The 18435-nt window shown below is 37.9% G+C and overlaps 1 protein-coding gene across 1 annotated transcript in view; it reads right to left on the minus strand.

The window, feature by feature from the left end:
- Positions 1-18435, minus strand: part of SCEL (sciellin) — a 155709-nt gene that overhangs the window by 99872 nt on the left and 37402 nt on the right. The window contains 6 exon segments of the mRNA XM_006832069.1: positions 700-759; positions 3392-3504; positions 3793-3852; positions 6077-6121; positions 13087-13152; positions 16095-16166. Coding sequence (XP_006832132.1) covers positions 700-759; positions 3392-3504; positions 3793-3852; positions 6077-6121; positions 13087-13152; positions 16095-16166 — 416 coding nt within the window.

Here is an 18435-nt window from a genome sequence, read left to right on the forward strand (position 1 = left end):
AACTGAATGTCAGGCTACATATAACTTTCTCTGAAATATTTATAAACAAAAAATGTCCCAGAAAGTAGTTTCAGATGTTTTCAGGACCAAACAACCAGAAAGACCATTTATTTAATCAGTCTCTGCTTATCTTCATTAATTTCCATGGTTGTGCATGATTTATAAAATGAGCCTACCTGTAACATCAGTTTAGAAAAGCTCTCTAATATGCCTCATACATTGCAACTTTATCCTTTATATTTCTTGGTTAAAATTTTTTTTGAATGGGGGTATTTCTAAACTGCTTAAGAAAATAGAAAGTAACAGCTTATCTAACAAGTTTCCCTTGAAATGCAATTGAAATACGTGGCACTATAAAAACCAAACAGCAATCCCGTGTGCCGGGGTAGTACTATGCTTCACCCAGTTTTCAAAGATGATGTGTCAGAAGTAGACTCCAGGTCTTTCTTCTGAGGTACCTCTGAGCATACTTCAGCCTCCAATCGTTCTATGAACAGCAGAGCATGCCAATTGTTGGCACCACCCAAAGACTCCCCTTAAAAACAGCAATCACCACCTTTTCCTATGATCTCTCATAGACTTGACCAGTGACGTAACCATTCATCTACGACAGTGGGGAGCAAGACACTTTCATTTCTCAGAAAGTACAGAAAAACTAACCTGAAAACAGAACCCCGTCAAGGTAGGGGGTTTACTTACCTGCTTTCATTTTTGTCAGTCCTTTGATTAATTTTACTAAGACTTCCAAAGCCTCGGTATCTTTATATATTGCAAAGAAAAAGAAATAGCGCAAAAGCAAGACAGAGAGAAAACGTAACTCAGTAATATGTTCATATTTCATGTGACAATAACAAGTTTCTCACAACTGTAGTAAATTGTCATCAGTGTCTAAAGGACCAGTAGTCTCTACTAGTTTACATTCATTATGTAAACTAGTTGTTGTTGTTGTTAAGTGCCTTCGAGTCGGTTCCGACCCATAGTAGAGATGTGGAATTCTCTTACTGTGTAAGCCGGAGCCACTGCCAGGTGTGACTGGACCAGTTTTAAAGAAAAGCCCTATCAGGTCTCCACTTTAGCTTTCTTAGTCCTTTGGGGCTGGGTTTATGCGGGGCAGAGAGTGTCTTCTTCAAGCACAAAAATAATTGAAATGAGGGGTAGAAATTAGATCGCCAACATTTTAAATCTATACATTTTGAAGATTTAGACAAAATCATTTCTCAGAAATCACTCAAAAGTTTGTTTAAATTGTAACTCCAGTACTTTCACTTTAGTTGGACACACCCAACAAAGCTTTTTCATGCCAATGGATAAAAACTATTGTCATTGTTAAGTGCCTTTGAATAGGTTTCCACTCATAGCAACTCTGTATAGTTTCCAAGGAGCAGCTGGTGGATTTGAAGTGTCGGCCTTGAGGTTCAAATCGACCTTGCGGTTGAATGCTTATCCTACAGCACGACACCAGGACTTCTAGAAACTATTGAGTGCTGTGAAATATAAAAACAAGACAAACAAGACAAAAACCCACTGCCATTGCGTCATAGGGGTTCCAAGGCTGTCATTGTCTTTGGAAGTGGATGGCCACATCGTTCTCCCAAGGAGTGGCTAGTGTGTTCAAACTGTCAACTTCTTTGGTTAGCAGCTGAATACTTAACCACTGCATCACCAGGGTTCCTTCCATATGAAAGATAATTCCTCAAAATGTAACTCATTGATCAAATGTCACCATTTGCCATTTTCATCTGTGATAAGATTATTGACATTTTAGGTTCTTTCAGTAAAAGAAATGTAAAAGGGGAGGGAGGAAAGCAGGAAAGAAAAGGACATTTACATGACATTTTCTTTAAGAAGTCTTCAGCAAACCTGTGTGTTCATGTCACAGACTTCCCTTTCAGTGCTCTGGGCTCTTTCTCTACATCAAAACCAGAGCCAACAAGTCTTCCCATTTATACCCTCGTCTCTTTTCCCCTACCTCTAGCCCACAAAATGATTTAATTATGGTACTTATCCTGCCTTTACTACTTCACACCTCTTTTGTGGAACTTTCCAAACTCTTATCTATTAAATATCTGAAACCCTAACTATTCCTGTAGAGTTCATATAACCACTTACAGCTAATTGACTGTTTTCATCCTTTATCTGTTCCCCATGTAAAGAAAAGAAAAAAACAAAAACAAAACACTTGTAATAATATATGCATGCTTACATTAAAATAATATGTTGTTAATATGCATTCAATATCTGTGTGATTGTTATTGCCAAGGAAGTGTAGTGAATCTATAGGATAAGCACCTAACTATGAACCACAAGGTCAGCAGTTGGATCCCAACCACTACTCCACAGTAAAAGGATGAGGGTTATTGCTCCTGCAAAGGTTTATAGCCTCAGAAACCCTATAGAGGATCACCATGAGTCTGAACCAACTCAATGGCACTTAACAACATTACTGCCAACACTTTATATCAGAAAGTGTCAGCAAAGTCTTCTGAATCACTGAAGGTTGATCTGCCAAGCTTGATTTGGGAAGCCATAAAACCATTCTGTGCACCCATCAACTGGCATAGAGCAATGGTTTTTAAAAATATCCATGACAATAGAAATAATTATAGTAAGGAAGGCAAAGTTAATGCTTAACAAAATACAAGGTAGGGGGAAATTAATGGAGAAATCCTTTAAGTCCTTATCCATTGTCATTCTTAACTGTTCTAGACTTTTCTTTAATGAAACTGTTACAAGTTTGATTTCTTTCAACATGAAAAATAAAATTAGTAAATAAAAGTTTTCTGATATATCAGTATCAGCTCAGTTACTAATATGAACTAACTTACCCTTTTTGTGGCATGAAATAAGATATTGAAATAAGATATAAGATATTGAGATATTTATAAATATGTCTGAGATATTCCAGACATATTTATAAAAATATTTATTTATAAATATATTTCAAAAAGTTCATGAAAAATTGAATGGAATTTTCCCACAAACATCTTGACGCTTCCTTGTACATATAAAATGACTCAAACAAGATCTCATCTGAAAAATGCCTTAAAACAAGTCAAAGACATCAATGTAGAGGGGCTATGCTGCTAGCAACAACATGTCTCATAGTAAATTGATTGAGTTTTCAAAACCAGCCTATTGTCCATTATTTGTAACAGTTGGTTGAACTTCCTTCATTTTTACATATGAGGAATGTTGAAGATCATCTGGGTCATGTCCTTCACTTTATAGGATGAGGAAATGGAAGTTCCCAGAAGTTAAGAGACTTGCCTAGAGTCAAGCTGATAGATGTTAGTGGCAGCGCCGGCATCAATACAGCTACCCATCTCTTGACCCTGATCCAGGTCCTATCTCACCAGCCTGGCTGACCCTTGTCTTATGAAGGCACTCTCACCAGAAAGTGGTTTATAGTCTAAGTGGTCTGTAAGAGTTTCAATCAAACCTTACCCTTTGCCATCTTTTTCTGTCCGGGAGTTCAGATAGATGAGGTTCTCAAGGCTTTTGGCTCTTAAAACACAAAGAAATCCAAGTGAAAGACTGCATGTTGCATTGAAACTGTGTGCTATGTTGAAAGGTCAGACACAATAAACATTCTTCAGGAATTACTCATTTACTCTGATTGAATGGAAGAGAGAAATCCTTTTGGGGATTATGTCTGAACTAAATGTACACGCTACCACATCTGCCAGTATATTTCCATGCCAGAGGATACAACTTCCTTACAGCTAATGTCAGAAAGAATAAAGCAAACAATCTGGGAGATCATGTTTTCAGATTATAGACAGATGCACATACCTCTTCTCTGTTTGCTCTGCTTTAGGATTTGCTCTGAAGAGACCATCAAGACCTTGATTCCTTTAAATGGGTTGAATTAAAAAACAAAAACAAAAAATCCCTCATCAGTGGTAATTGCAGATATTTAACTGTCAAAAAAACATAAACCAAGTTATATCTGAGCCAAGAAATAAATTAGTTTGGAAAGGGGAGCCCCAATTCTTGAAATGGCTTTCTTCCAAACAGGTCTTTTCATAGAATTGAAATCTGAATTGCAGTGGACACACTGCATAAAGGCCACAAACAAGATCTCATTGGTCTACAGATGCGTTGCTTGAGTTCACGGAGTGTTTTTATTTTTTTTTTGTGGCAGCCAGCATTTATAAAGATGGTCACTATACATTGTGACTTAGAATTTCAGGATCTCCTGAAACTTGTAATGCCCTGTTACAAGGGGTCACATTCCTGTGTGGCAACTGTCAGCTGGTAGGCATTTGCTCCTCTTTTAGCTGCAGCTCCCCAACCCCTTATACTTCCCTCAGGCCATCTGCCTGGCCTTTGTAGATCCTAGAATCTGTGAATCCTGATGTAAGACACCTCTCCTAATAAACGAGAAAATTTAGACCCAGCAAATGTAAGCGAATTGTCCGTAGTCAAGCATTCATTCCATTACAGTCAGAACAGGGCACGCAGACCACAGATCCATGAATTCACTGGAGGTTTGCTTTATTTTCTTCCTCTTTGATACCTGCCCATTTAAGATGCTAGTATGAAAAGTAACAAAGATATAACTAAAACTGTACACACCTATAACATAAACTTTATTCACTTTTCTCTCTGTATTTTAAAACTATGCTGTAATAATTTATTCAAAATAAGTAGATAATGTCAATTAAGCTAGTAAATGGTGTTTTCCATGGTCTAAATTAAAAGTATTCCATGCCCAAACCTAGCTGTTTTACATGCTGATGTTATTGTTGGGTGCACCTGAGTTGATTTTCGATTCAAAGCAACGTCATGTGACAGAGTAGAACTGAGGAGAAGATCACCAAGTATGTTCGTATTTCAGGAAAAGAAATTCACTTATATAACTGCCTTCATAAAAAGGGAAATAAGAAAATAAGACACTTTCATATATGAGGGTGAGTCAAAAATTATCCACAGTCCAGTTATATTAAAATGCCCATCCATGTCCATGACTGATGACAACATTGAGTGTTCACGTGAAATGATTCTGTCATAGACAAGTGACAGTGGATTGTGTGGCAAATCATTCACAAATCAGCCATGGCTCTGACTATGAAACAATCCATGACAGACTTAGGTTTTGAAAAGTTTGTGCCAGATGGATACCGAAACAACTCATGGAAGTGCATGAACAGAAACATTTGGCCAACTGTAAATAAATTTTGGACCAATACTAGAAGGAAGGTCAAAGTTTCTTTTAAAAAAATCGTTGCTGGTAAGGAAACATGAATTCATCACTGTGAGCCTGAGAGCAAACAGCAGGGAAGAATATGGAATGGAAACATTAATTGCTGCCCAAGAAAAAGTTCAAAAGTCAACCATAAGCTGGAAAATTGATGCATACAGTGTTCTGGGATTCTCAAGGGCCCTTATTAGAACACTGTCAGGAACAGATTCAACAATCAACAGTGCTCCTTATAGTGAGATGCTCTCTAAAGAGCTGAAGACTTAATCTGGGAGAGAGGACTGCTGTCCAAGGGCTTTGTGATCTGCATGACAATGCATATCCCCATACCTTTGCCCATACTATTGACACTCTGCAAAAACTTCCTTTTGAGGTGTTAACACATCCTCCCTATGGTCCTAATTTTGCTCCATCAGACTTCCACCTGTTTGGTCCCCTGAAAGTGGTTCTTTGAGGATAAAGATTCACCTCTGATGAAGAAGTGAAGACAGTGATGCATTCATGGCTCACAGCTCAGCCTAAAACATTTTAAAATAAGGGAATACAAAAGCTTGTTGACATGTGGATAAAGTGCATTGAAGAGTCAGGAGATTATGTCAAAAAATGATTTACTTGTCTTTTCTAAAAGTTGATTAAAATAAATACTACAGCCAGAGTGCAGATAATTTTTGACTCACCCTCATATTTCAGACTTTAATAACCATTTTTAATCACATGAGCTATTTCTGACTGCCATAAGCTTTTTTGTACAGATTTGTAGCATTCTTTTAACAAGTGCACTGTGGGTTATCATGCTCACATACAGAAAAAAATGTAAGAAATCATGATGTATACTTCAGTAATAAAGTTAAGTTAGATGCTTTGAACTCTTACCTATTCAAGCTTTTGTTCATCTTGATGATATTATCTAATTCTTCACTTTTGGAATGAAAAAAAAACAAAACAAAAAAACGCACATCAGTAAAAGACCAGCCATAGTCAAAGGGCAGATTCACCTTAAAATGGCTATTTCGGAGTTCTCTGAAATACAACACACATCCCAACTTTGTTGTTTCTGAAAAATCCTTCATGGGTTCCTCAAAGATCCTTCAAGGCTCTTTTTAAACACTACTTCCTTCAAGTAGCCTTTCACAGTCCTCCGATTTGGAAACTTCAGACAGTGTTGTTTTTTTGTTTTTGTATTTCCTTTACGGTACTTACCCACTTATGCTTTGTATATAGCAATTGCACTGTCTCGTGTTAATGATCCTGCTGCTACACACACACATACTTAACAATTAGAACTATATTTTACACTGGATCCTGTCCATTCTTTAACACAGTGCCTTTCATACAGTAGACAATACAGTTTTTCAAATTGAACCAACAAATACAGGTACACTGAGTTATTATAAAGTCTAGCTTTGAACAATGTAGTTGCACAAAATACATATTGGAAAAGTCTTTCTTGAATTCCACCACCACCTCACTCCCAGAAGCTAAACTTGCTCTTCTATTTCCGTGTTCAAGAACTACTATGCCTTTTGTGGAGTCCTGGTATGATGCTATAGGATAAGCACTGGACCACAAGGAGGGTTTGAATCTCAAGGCCGGCAGTTCAAACCTGCAGCTGCTTATTGGAAACCCTACACAGGGTCACTATGAGTTGGAACTAACTCCATGAAACTTAAAAACAACAGCAATGCCCTTTGTGGATGCTTTTTCAGAGGCAATCTGTTTAAGTCAAGTCTCTGACTTCCAAAAATCTCTCAGAATCAAATGGACTTGTCAGTCTCTCCATGGCATGCAGCTGAGGTAGGTTCTTCCAGAATACTCTTTGGTCTTGCTTTTGTTCACTTCTCACAAGAAGTCTTCTTCATTCTTTTCTGCCCTTTCCCAGTTCCCTTTACTATTAGCTTTCTCATCCAGTTTTTCATTTCACAAGTCTTTGTTCTTCCATCTTTCTGCTCTAGAATCACATGTTTTCCAGCCCTTTGCAGCAATTCTGTTTCTTCCTAAGTCATCCCTAATGTTGACCAGGAGGCCCTGAGGCTCTCCGTAGTTACGCATTTAGGCTCTTCAGTCCTGGTGTGGAGCTGTGAGCTAATGCATCAGACTGCAAAGTAATTTGAACTGCAAGGTCAGAGGTTCAAGCTCACCAGCTGCTCCTTGGAAACCCTATACAGGGGGATTATGAGTTAGCATCAACTCGACAGCACTTAACGACAACATTAGGGAAACGGAGTCCTTGTATGGTGCTATGGGTTAATGCTCTGGACTGCAAAGTACGTTTGAACTACAAGGTTAGCAGTCCAAACTCACCAGCCATTCCTTGGAAACCCTACACAGGGTCACTATGGGTCAGAACCAACTCAATGGCATTCAACAATAACAATCAGGGAAACCTAGGTTCCCATCTGGATTTACCATTTATTAACTAGTGGCTCTGGGCAAGTTACTTAACCTCTTGCTTCTTCAATATTCCTATCATGTTGTTGTGATTGTGTACCATCAAGTTGATTCCAATTGATAGAGTTCCCAGGTGATGGAGTAGAACTGCCCCATCAGGTTTTCTTGACCGTAATTTTTATGGCACAGATCACCAGATCTTCCTCCCAACGACCCAGTATATGGGTTCAAACCACCACAAACCTTTCTGTTAGCAGCAGAACACTTAAATGTTTCATCATCACAGCTCCCGGTATAAAACCAGAATAATCATTGTCTCCACCTCAGAGAGGAATCAACGACATAATGAATATAAAATGATTCATGTGTTGCCTGACAAATCATAAGCTCGCAATTAATTTTGACCATTATAATAAGCAATTCCCAGTCAATAATATTTTTTCATTTAATAAGTGCTTGTTATATTTATTTACAAAACTACATTTAGAGACACCATGACTTTGGCTCAGCCTTAGGGAGATAGAGCTAATGAGTGATTTATGCGTTTGAAGGGGTCTGAAACAAGACAACCCAGCGTATTTGCCAGAAAAGTAGTTTCAGACAGTCCTGTAGCAACTCTGACAATACATTAAATTAACAGCCACCACAGAAATGACTCCTATAAAATAATATTACATATCCAGTCATGAAATTGAAGGCTCAAAAAGTAAAAATTCCTATTCCTGGCACAAAATTGTTAAACACTCTAGATACAGCACTCCATCATTGTTCCTTTGCTTGAAATTCGACCTGTCAACTCTTAGGCTGAGAAGCTGTCTGTGTCCCCAAGGGAATGTGCAGACTAAGAATCTTGTAAATTTTAGCCCCAGCCTTTTGTGATTGGTATGAGTCACAGGGGTGAAATTATCAGGACTCAGGGTTGCATATTTATCACAGCAAAATTAGCATAAATCATGAGAAGACACTGGGTAGTGAATTAAAGAAAATGGAGAATATATTCTGAATAAAGAAGCTGAGCTTTTTAAAACCATTTAAAATGACTAAATTGATGAAAGGTTCGGGTATTAAGTTTCACCATTGCTTTTGCAACAAATTAAATGGTCTTCATCAGATTGCAGGAACACCCTACTCCACAAAGGGGCATCACAAAGAGCAGCTTGGGTAGATAAAGCTATTTCTAGTCCCTATGGACAGTCACAATAGTCTGTAATGAATATGGCTATGCAACAGACATTCTCCCTGGGTCCCTGTCTATGTAACTCCCCCCACCCCACCCCCAGCCTCATGTGATGAATGGTTCTGGCCATGGGAGGTGTGCATTGTGGCAAGGGAGAGCAGACAAAAAAGGGAAACCAACTGTAGCTCTCATTGTTTTTGTTTCTTTAATGTCAAACCATAATTTCATGTCAGCATCCCTCATCTATCTCTCCCTCAAACAACCTGATCCCCACCAAAAGAACTTACAACACTACTATAAACAAGGTAAGCCCACAGACTAAAAGAAATAAAATTGAAAATCTAGACATTCAGCGTAGAAAGAGAAGAGAAGAAACAAACAGAAATAATGCCCTCGGATATTTTTTAGTCTTTTTCTGGAGTTAGAGTTCTTCCTCTTCTTTGAGACTGCAATTCCCACTAACATTCTCAGCATTACTAAATTCCATTAAGCAGGGATTTGGGGTTGTTTTTCTGGTAATTTTGGGATTTAAACTGTGGAAGATTTATACTCAAGATTTTCTCACTATTCATTGTTCATTTTATGATAATATATAAACATCTACTTTGTACAAAGCATTGTGTTAGACTTGAAAGGACATATGATGGATAAATCTCAGCCTTCACAAATTATGAAGATGATGAGATGTTTGCCACAGATACCATGAACCAAACCAAATATGATTCAGTGCTATAAATATGAATGTTGCTTTTGTTGTTAAGTGATGTTGACTGGGTTCCAACTCACAGTGACCCTGTATAGGTTTTCTGAGACTACAAATCTTTGCAAGAAAATAAATTTTGCCTCATGTTTCTCCTATGGAGAGGCTGGTGGGCTTGAACCAGTGACCTTGGGGTTCTCAGTTTAGTGCTTATTGTACAGAGTTACCACACTACCCAGATATAGCCTGTTGTTGTTGTTGTTAATTGGCTCCTACTCCTGGTGACCCGTTTCCAAGGAGCAACTGGTGAGTTTACCACTGACCTTGAGGCTCAAACTAGACTTGTGGTCCAGTGCTTATTCTGCAGTGCCACACCAGATAAGGCCTGTTGCTGTTGTTAAGTGCAGTTGAGTCAGTTCCAACCATAGGGACCCTGTATAGGGTTTCCAAGGAGTGGCTGCTGAGCTCAAACTGCCAACCTTGGGGCTCAAACTGACTTTGCAGTCCAGCACATTAACCCACAGCACCATACCAGGACTCCTGATATAGCCTGGGAGATCCTAAAGAGAAGGTGCTAGAAAGACAACAATAGTTAGAACAAGGTCAGAACCAGGTTCATTGAGGTCACAGGAATGAGTAAACTCACCAAAGGAGGAAGCAGAGCTATAAGAGAGTCTAAGAATACCATTACCATACAATACTAAGTTTTATTTAGACACACTCATTCTATCTTCCTTTAAATCAGTCATAGGAAACCAACAGCATTGGAATTTTGTTCATATTTGAACACTTTAAATGTACTGGTTAGACATTTTTGAAGCATGAAGAGAAGAAAAAACCAAGCTCAAAAGCTCTGAGACCTCACCCCTTGTCAGTTTTCTGAAATGAAGTTGCCACTTTGACGATGTTATCGAGATACTGACTCCTTCAAACAATGAAAATAAACACAAGTCAGTAACAATAGAGCTAGCTCTAAAGGAGTTAAACTTTTTTGTTTTCAACTAACACAGTGTTGCTCAGAAATTATTTAGTTTGTTAAAATAATAAAATAGTTCTATCATATTAGCTGATGACTCACATAGATGGGCCCACACCTCCCACCTCCCTCACCCCACATTCACACCCTGTCATTCCACCTGGGTGTTTCTCTGCCATCTACTGTCCACTGAGATAATGACAGTTTCGCCTAAGCATTTGGCTCCCAAGTTCTAAACTTCAAAAAAAGATATGAAAAATAATATAACTGTGCAAGTAGATACAGATGTGTGTTTGTATACTAGAGACAAAGAGCATTAAGCACATCTCCATACAAAAACTCCATCATGGGTTAGGATTTGCAGCTCAAATCCACTAGTTGCTCCTCGGAAGAACTATGTGGCTGTGTGCTCCCAGAAAGATTTAGTCTCAGAAAACGTATCTAGGGTTGCTGTCAGTCAGATTGGACTCAGTGGCACTGGGTTAGGTTTCCAAAGGGAAATTAAATTAATTTTTAGATTTTAGGATTATGAAAGCACCTGACCTGGTGGGCATAGTTCATGCTGGTCTCCCTAGATCAGGAAAAGGAATAGGTAGGTACATCCTTGTAGCTTTTCCTTTTTACAATGTCTCATACAAAGTTATTAGGATTGTTGTTAAGTGCTGTCATAGCAAACCTATACAGGGTTTACGAGGCTGTTGTGGGAACAGAAAGCCTCATCTTTCTCCCTCAGAGTAGCTGGTGGGCTTGAACCTCTGACCTTGTGGTTCACAGTCCAGTGCTTATTGTATGGAGCTACCACATTCCTAGTTAATAGGATTGTTGTTGGTGTTGTTAAGTGCCATATAGTCAGTTACAACACATAGTGACCCTGTCTAGGGTTTCCAATGAATGACTGGTGGGTTCTAACCGACAACCTTGCAGTTCAAACTGGCCACACCCAGGCTCCAGTTAATAGGATTGTTATTAAGTGCCATCGAATTGATTCTGACTCATACTGATGCTGTATTGGCTTTGAACTGCCAACCTTGTGGCTTGTAGTTAGTGCTGATCCTATAGTACCACACCAGAACAGGTAGTCAAACAACTTTGGGGAAATCAACGTACTTCTAGAGATTCTGAATACACATAAACATACTGAAGTTTCTAAGCAGTATCCATAGCAAAGGACTCTCTATTTAATTGTGTTTCCTAAATGCTGTTGCTGTGTGTGGCCATGTCCACGCAAACTCATAGAGGCCCTCTAAGAGACCCTATAAGAGGCCCTACAAAACTGGCCCATATGGTTCCCTAGTCTGTAATCCTTACAGCAACAGATTGCCAGGTCTTTTCTCCCATGGAGCTGCTGGTGGCTTTGAACTATCAACTTTTGGGGTAGCAGCTGACCACGAAGCCACTGAGTCACCAGAGTTACTAAATGTATTGGGCCATTAAACATTTCTTTCACACACATGTATTGACATCTTTGGGTCCATGGAACTCAGTGTGGAAAATGCTAACTCAGGAATTGCTACAAAGTAAGCATGATTCATTCGCCCCAATAATGTAATTTATATTTCAAAGTAGGACTCTTCCGAGAGCTAAGGGGATGATTTTAAAATAAAAAAAGAAAAAGAAAAATATTTAAGTTTCTAATAATTAATTTGATTGACTCATTTATCAGATTGATAGACTTATAAACTATTATTGTAGAAAAATGACTTTCAAAAATAGCATTGCTACAAAGTAAGCATGATTCATTCGCCCCAATAATGTAATTTATATTTTAAAGTAGGACTCTTCTGAGAGCTAAGGGGATGATTTTAAAATAAAAAAAGAAAAAGAAAAATATTTAAGTTTCTAATACTTAATTTGATTGACTCATTTATCAGATTGATAGACTTATAAACTATTATTGTAGAAAAATGACTTTCAAAAATAGCATTTATTTTCTTTAAAAAAGTAAATTCAAGCTATGTCCCTAACAAACACTAAACCAGATTGTATGTACAGGACAGCAGGCATAAACCAGGATGTCCTGGGGAAACCAGGACATGACATCATGCCCCAAAGGCATCAACACCATTTGTGACCATCTTCTTAATGTACCAGGAGGTGGACATGGCGCTACACAGACAGCTGTGGGAGGCAACACTTCTCTAAAACACATTCAATTAAAGGACTGTCTTTCTAATTATCCATTCGGTATATGCCGTGGGGCAAGCTTGGGGATTGAAGAGGAGAACTAGCAAACCAAGGGGTTTGCTTTCATGTTAGAACATTTTTGTCTGTTTCTTAAAAACATAAATCTTAAAGTAGAAAAAAATTTTTATTTTAAATATATAACTTTTATTTGGGGATCTTATATAAAATATGTTCCCATGTATTAAAGTCTTTCATTTTGTTTTGCACAGGTTAACAACAACAATAACAATATTACAGACTGCTTGAAAACAAAATTGGGTTTATCTATTTACTGATTTGTTGTTGTTGTTAAGTGCCATTAAGTTTATTCTGACTCATAGTAACTCTGTATAGGGTTTCCAAGGAGTGGCTGGTGACTTTGAACCTCCAATCTTGAGGTTTCAACTGACCTTTTAGTTATCCAATGCTTATCCCACAGAACCATTATGATTTTTTGCATTTTAAAGTGTTCATCATACCTTGTATTTCTTTCAGCAGATCTGTTGGTTTCAGCATATACACCTGGTTTAGGTGGACATATTTGTCTATATTTTAAAGTTAAAAATAATACCTGTTAGATAAGAAAGTACTTCTTTGTTAAATTTTAAACAAAAATACTTATGTCCAAAAAGATCAAAACATGTTGAAATCATAGCACTACTTGAGATTACAAACTTGGCTTTAGTCTTTTGTTTGAGTAGAACACAATCATCTACTATTTGAAATCCTAAAGATTTCAAATAGTATTCAAAGATTCAAAATACCATTGTACAATGTAGCCTATCGCTTTTAATATATATTTTAAACCACTGGTCATACCTATACATGTCTGTTCTAAATAGATTCCATCCATCAATAAAGCACTCTTATACTCAACCCTCTTTAGATAATCACATAATCTTTTAAGACTAAGGATGCTGTTTTTTGGTTATTAAACAACAAAGTGATGATTTCTTTCTAAAAGATTTATTCCACGTGAATTCTTCAAAAAAACATATTTGTTCAGATAAAATGGGAAATACTTCTATATTTCAACTGTACCCACCATATTTAGAATAAATTGGTAGCTGATGAATTAAGTTTATGATGTTAGGGTCTATCCCAATTTATGTTTCTTTTCTCTGTTCTTTTTCTAAATATCTGGTTGACCTACTTATACATTCTTGCATGTTCTCAAGAAGCTATATTGAACAATTTTTGTACTCCTGAGGACATGTGTTAATTACAAAGGAAACACTTCTCTTTCATATTCTTTCATTAAAATCATCTTGCTGTGATCAAAGTAATTAGGGTTTAAGACATGCACATCATCCTAATTTTATTTTTAAGATCACTGGTAGAAGGAGAAATTAGAGAAGTGAAAATGGATTAGACTAATTCCCCTACAATTTAGCTTCTTTTGAATCTAAACAAGTTTATTTAGTTAGCACTACTGATTTTAGATTAATATTTAGGCTATACTGAAGGTACTTTATTTTAGTCCCTTTAAGAATTTTCTATTCAAATTAAGATTTAATTACTTAATACTGCAAAAGGAAAAACAATATAGGGTAACAGGCTTGAGAAATTATTTTTAAGAATATGATTGTAACCATCTTAAAATAAAAGGTACTAATCTGACCTATATTTTCAATTAATTCTGTGAGGATGTGTTTTCTTGACTCATTAAAAAAACGTAATTTGCCCTCTTATCCTAAGGACAAAATTTTCAAATATCTCATGATGTTTCACAGAATAGACGTTCCCATTTGGGATTTCACCCAGTAGAATGAACACCTAATGCTAGGTAATTCTGCTACTCAGTCAGCATTTGAGAGCTTAAGTTCCCGTTTGACTGAAGAATAGCAGTTCTATAATTGGGGTTTGCATGGTGTGAAATAGAAATCACCATCAAGAAGCAAAGGAAACTAAAGAATCAAAAGTAGGCAATCAAGCAGATCTAACATATTCAGTCTTCACTGAGATATTATTATTTTTTTAAGATTGCACAATCATGATGGAAATGTACAATGTATATCTTGAAAAAGGTTTGAAATTATTAACCATTTTAACAGAAACACATGGAAAGGTTTTCAGTTCTCTGAATTTGTTCCTAAGTACTAATTACAGAGTGATGGAGACTCAACACTGAGAAGCAAGTCTCTCTCTCTATTTTTTAAAAACTTCCGAGATAAGTTAATATGAACATTTTTCAAAGTTTGCAATAATTTTGAAATCAATTACAAATGCCATTGATGCCTTTTAGTTGTGGTGTTGGAGGAGAATACTGAAAGTGCCATGGACTGCCAAAAGAACCAATAGATCTGTTTTGGAAGAAGTGCAACCAGAGTGCTCCTTGGAGGCCAGGATGGCTAAACTTCGTCTCTCCTACTTTGGACATATTGTCCAGAGGAAACAGTCGCTGGAGAAGGATGTCATGCTGGGTAAGGTGGAGGGTCAGAGAAAAAGAGGAAGACCCCTAACGAGATGGATTGGCCAGGTGGCATCATTGATAGACTCAAGTGAGGCAGCAGTAGTGAGGTTGACCCAGGATCAGACATTGTTTCGTTCTGCTGTGCATGGGGTCGCTATGAGTCGGTTCCGACTTGGTGGCACCTGACAACAACAACAACAACATTGCTAAAACAAGATTTTGAATCTACCCAAGGGTATTTCTAACATGAGTAGGAGTTTGGGCAGTAACACAAAATTTCAAGAACATCTTTCATCGGAAAATAGAGCTATTAATGGGAAATTAAGTAGGATTAAATCGAAAGCAGATAGGTAGATAGGTAGCCAGGTAGGCAAGTAGACAGGCAAGTAGATAGATAGATAGATAGATAGATAGATAGATAGATAGATAGATAGATAGATAGATAGATAGATGAGGCTGAGAATGCCTGAGTATAATTACTTCCTGAACAGGAACACTGTTTATTTTTCTCTCTTAAAGGGTTATTTCCATAAGCAAGTAATAGTCATCAGCCTTCAAAGGTAAACTTTGTTGTTGTTAAGTGTTATCAAATTGGTTCTGGCTCATAGCAACCACGTATAGGGTTTCTGAGGAGCAGCTGGTGGATTTGAACTGCCGCTCTTATGGTTTGAAGGTCAGTGCTGACTCTATAGCACCACACCAGGAGTCCACAAAAACACCTAAATGTTGGTAAGAAAAATTAGAAAAAGTTTTAAAAGTGTGTCTTTGTTGTTGTTAGATTCCAATGAGTCAGTTCTGACTCATAGATTCCCTATAGACAGCTCCCAAGGCTGTATATCTTTACAGGATCAGAAAGCCTCATCTTTCTCCCACTAAATGTTGGTGGATTTAAACTGCTGACCTTGTGGTTAGCGGTACAGTTCTTATCCCACAGTGCTACCCATGCTCCATACGTGTCTTTAGTGAACATTAAACATATCTACACTTTGCACAAATCCAATAGACAGTTCATTTGCTTCATTTCCCTTTGAACTTGCACATTCTGACAAGACATTCTGAAGTTGGAAATCTTACCTATTATCCTGTCTCAGCAAGTCAGGTGAAGAAATTGGAGAACTGGGCTTTGGAGGAATCAGAGGGTGAGCCCTTGAAAACAGAACACAGTGGCTCACTTCACCATGGAAATACAGTAAATGTTAGCATTAATTAACCAAATGCATTTCCTGCTTATGTAGAAGTATTCTGTGCATCTCATGTCTGCAAGCATCAGGTACCTAAAAGGTCAGAATTCATGGGACATTAAACTTAAAAGAAGTCAATTACTACACCTATGAATATTTTAAAAATGTGTTTCATCAGGTTTTTAAAAACACTATCCTCTTTAACTTAAGCTTGAATTATCTTATTAAACAACTTACTATTTTGCTAGAATACCTAGCTCAAGTCCTAGCGTTTGGGTGCAACAGAAAATTAGCATAGTAAAGGGTCCTTAAGCATTAACATAGAAAGCTTCTTTAGGATTATGTTAACTACTAGGCTACTACAAAAGCAGCAAGAAAGGTTTTCTATTCCACAGACCTCAAGGTGAAGCTGATTCAAAGCTCTTAACAAAATCTGCCTTAAATATTGTCAGCACAGACCAGTTTGAAGCTAACACATATAACACAACAACATATGTGTGTTGCCAGTCTTCTCCTTCCAACAAAGCACCTGGGTAGCCTTTAAACGGGCATACTTTAACAGTCTGGGACCTGGAGATGGGCCATTACATGGGTATTTGGGATGGAGTCATCATCTAACAAAGGGTGTATCACTCCTCTCACATTCCAATGGTCCCTATTGTTCAGATAAATTCAAAAGCACCTGCTAGAGGAAGAAATTTAATAAAGGAACCAAGTATAAATTGCTACAATTTGATGAACTTGACCTACACTTATGGATGTAGTAGCTCAAAATACCAACCAAGAGGGAAGGAGTCTTCAAATCAAGGATTAAATCTATCCCCTCAGTATACAGGGTTCATAGGGATGGACAACTTAGACATTTGTTGTTGTTCTTAAGTGCTGTTGAGTCAATTCCAACCCATAGCAACCCTATACAGGGTTTCCGAGGAGCAGCTGGTGAGCTTGAACTGCCAACTTTGCAGTTCAAATGGCCTTGCAGTCTGGTGCATGGCTTTCCACAGCGCCACACCAGGAGCTCTGATAGCATAGTTGTTATGAATCGGGCTGCAAACTACAAGGTCAGCAGTTCAAATCTACCAGCTGTTCACGAGAGAAAGATGAGGCTTTTCCTCGGAAATCCTGTACAGGGTTGCTATGAGTCAGAACCGACTCCACCACACATAACCACCACTTGGACATTGGCTACCTAAAATTTGGGAGTGGGGGTGCTTTAAAGATATGAAGTTGCTGGCTTAAAAGTTTTCAAGAGGAAGTTTAGTTTCAGAGTGTGTGGGTGAAGGTAGAATACCCACTGAATAGTTTGCATCTTGTCTAGACAGGTCTAGTGAAAGGAGATGAGGATAGGAATCAATAATGAGTAACTGTTATTGTGACTAATTGTGATTGTCACAATTGTAAAGGTAGAAGTTTTGTGACATAAAGTGGGGAGTAGTTAATCTTACATTCCAGGAACAGAGGACTCTAGGACCATCATGGGAGAAGAACAAGAGTGGAATGTGGGACCTTATCCAGAGAAGCAACGACACCAAAGACTAAAGCAGAGATGATGGCATTGAGAAATAGAGCAGCTGAGGACTCTAGACTCGTGGAAAGAGAAAGGCTGGGTGCTGTCAGTCAGGAGACAGGCTTGCAGAATGTGCCCTTGAGTTGTTTAAATGATAATATGTTCCTGAGTGTTTTTGTATGCATTTAAAAAAAAACAACAGCAGAGGAAATAGAAGCAAATACAGTTAACTGATGATGCATGTTGTTGTTGTTGGTGGTGTGTTGTTGAGTTGGTTCCGACTCATAGCGACCCTGTACAGAGTTTCCAAGGCTGTAAATCTTTACAGGAGCAGAAAGCCTCCTCTTTCTCCCTCAGAACAGCTGGTAATTTCCAATTGCTGACCTTGAGGTTAGCAGCCCAATTCAAAACCACTATGCCACCAAAGCTTCTTGACAGTGCACGGAAGGAATGGTAATCATTGCAATGAAACAAAATATGATAGGATGAATGCACACTACATGTTCTCCCATGTAAACTATCACTCAATGTACAATAAGAGCTTTAAAAATAAAAAAGCAAAAGTACTTACTAAAAGCATTCTTGTACTCTAGACTCTAGTTACCCTCTGCCTTCTGCAGCCTACTATGAAGAAGCAGAGGCAATGGAGTCAGACTGCTTGAGTTGCCAGCTGCATGGCGATGGGTTAACCTGATGCCATTTCTTCATCTTTAATAGCCTATCTAAT

The sequence above is a fragment of the Chrysochloris asiatica genome, unplaced genomic scaffold (genome assembly GCF_000296735.1).
Source record: "Chrysochloris asiatica unplaced genomic scaffold, ChrAsi1.0 scaffold00005, whole genome shotgun sequence".
In the NCBI taxonomy this organism is placed as follows: domain Eukaryota; kingdom Metazoa; phylum Chordata; class Mammalia; order Afrosoricida; family Chrysochloridae; genus Chrysochloris; species Chrysochloris asiatica.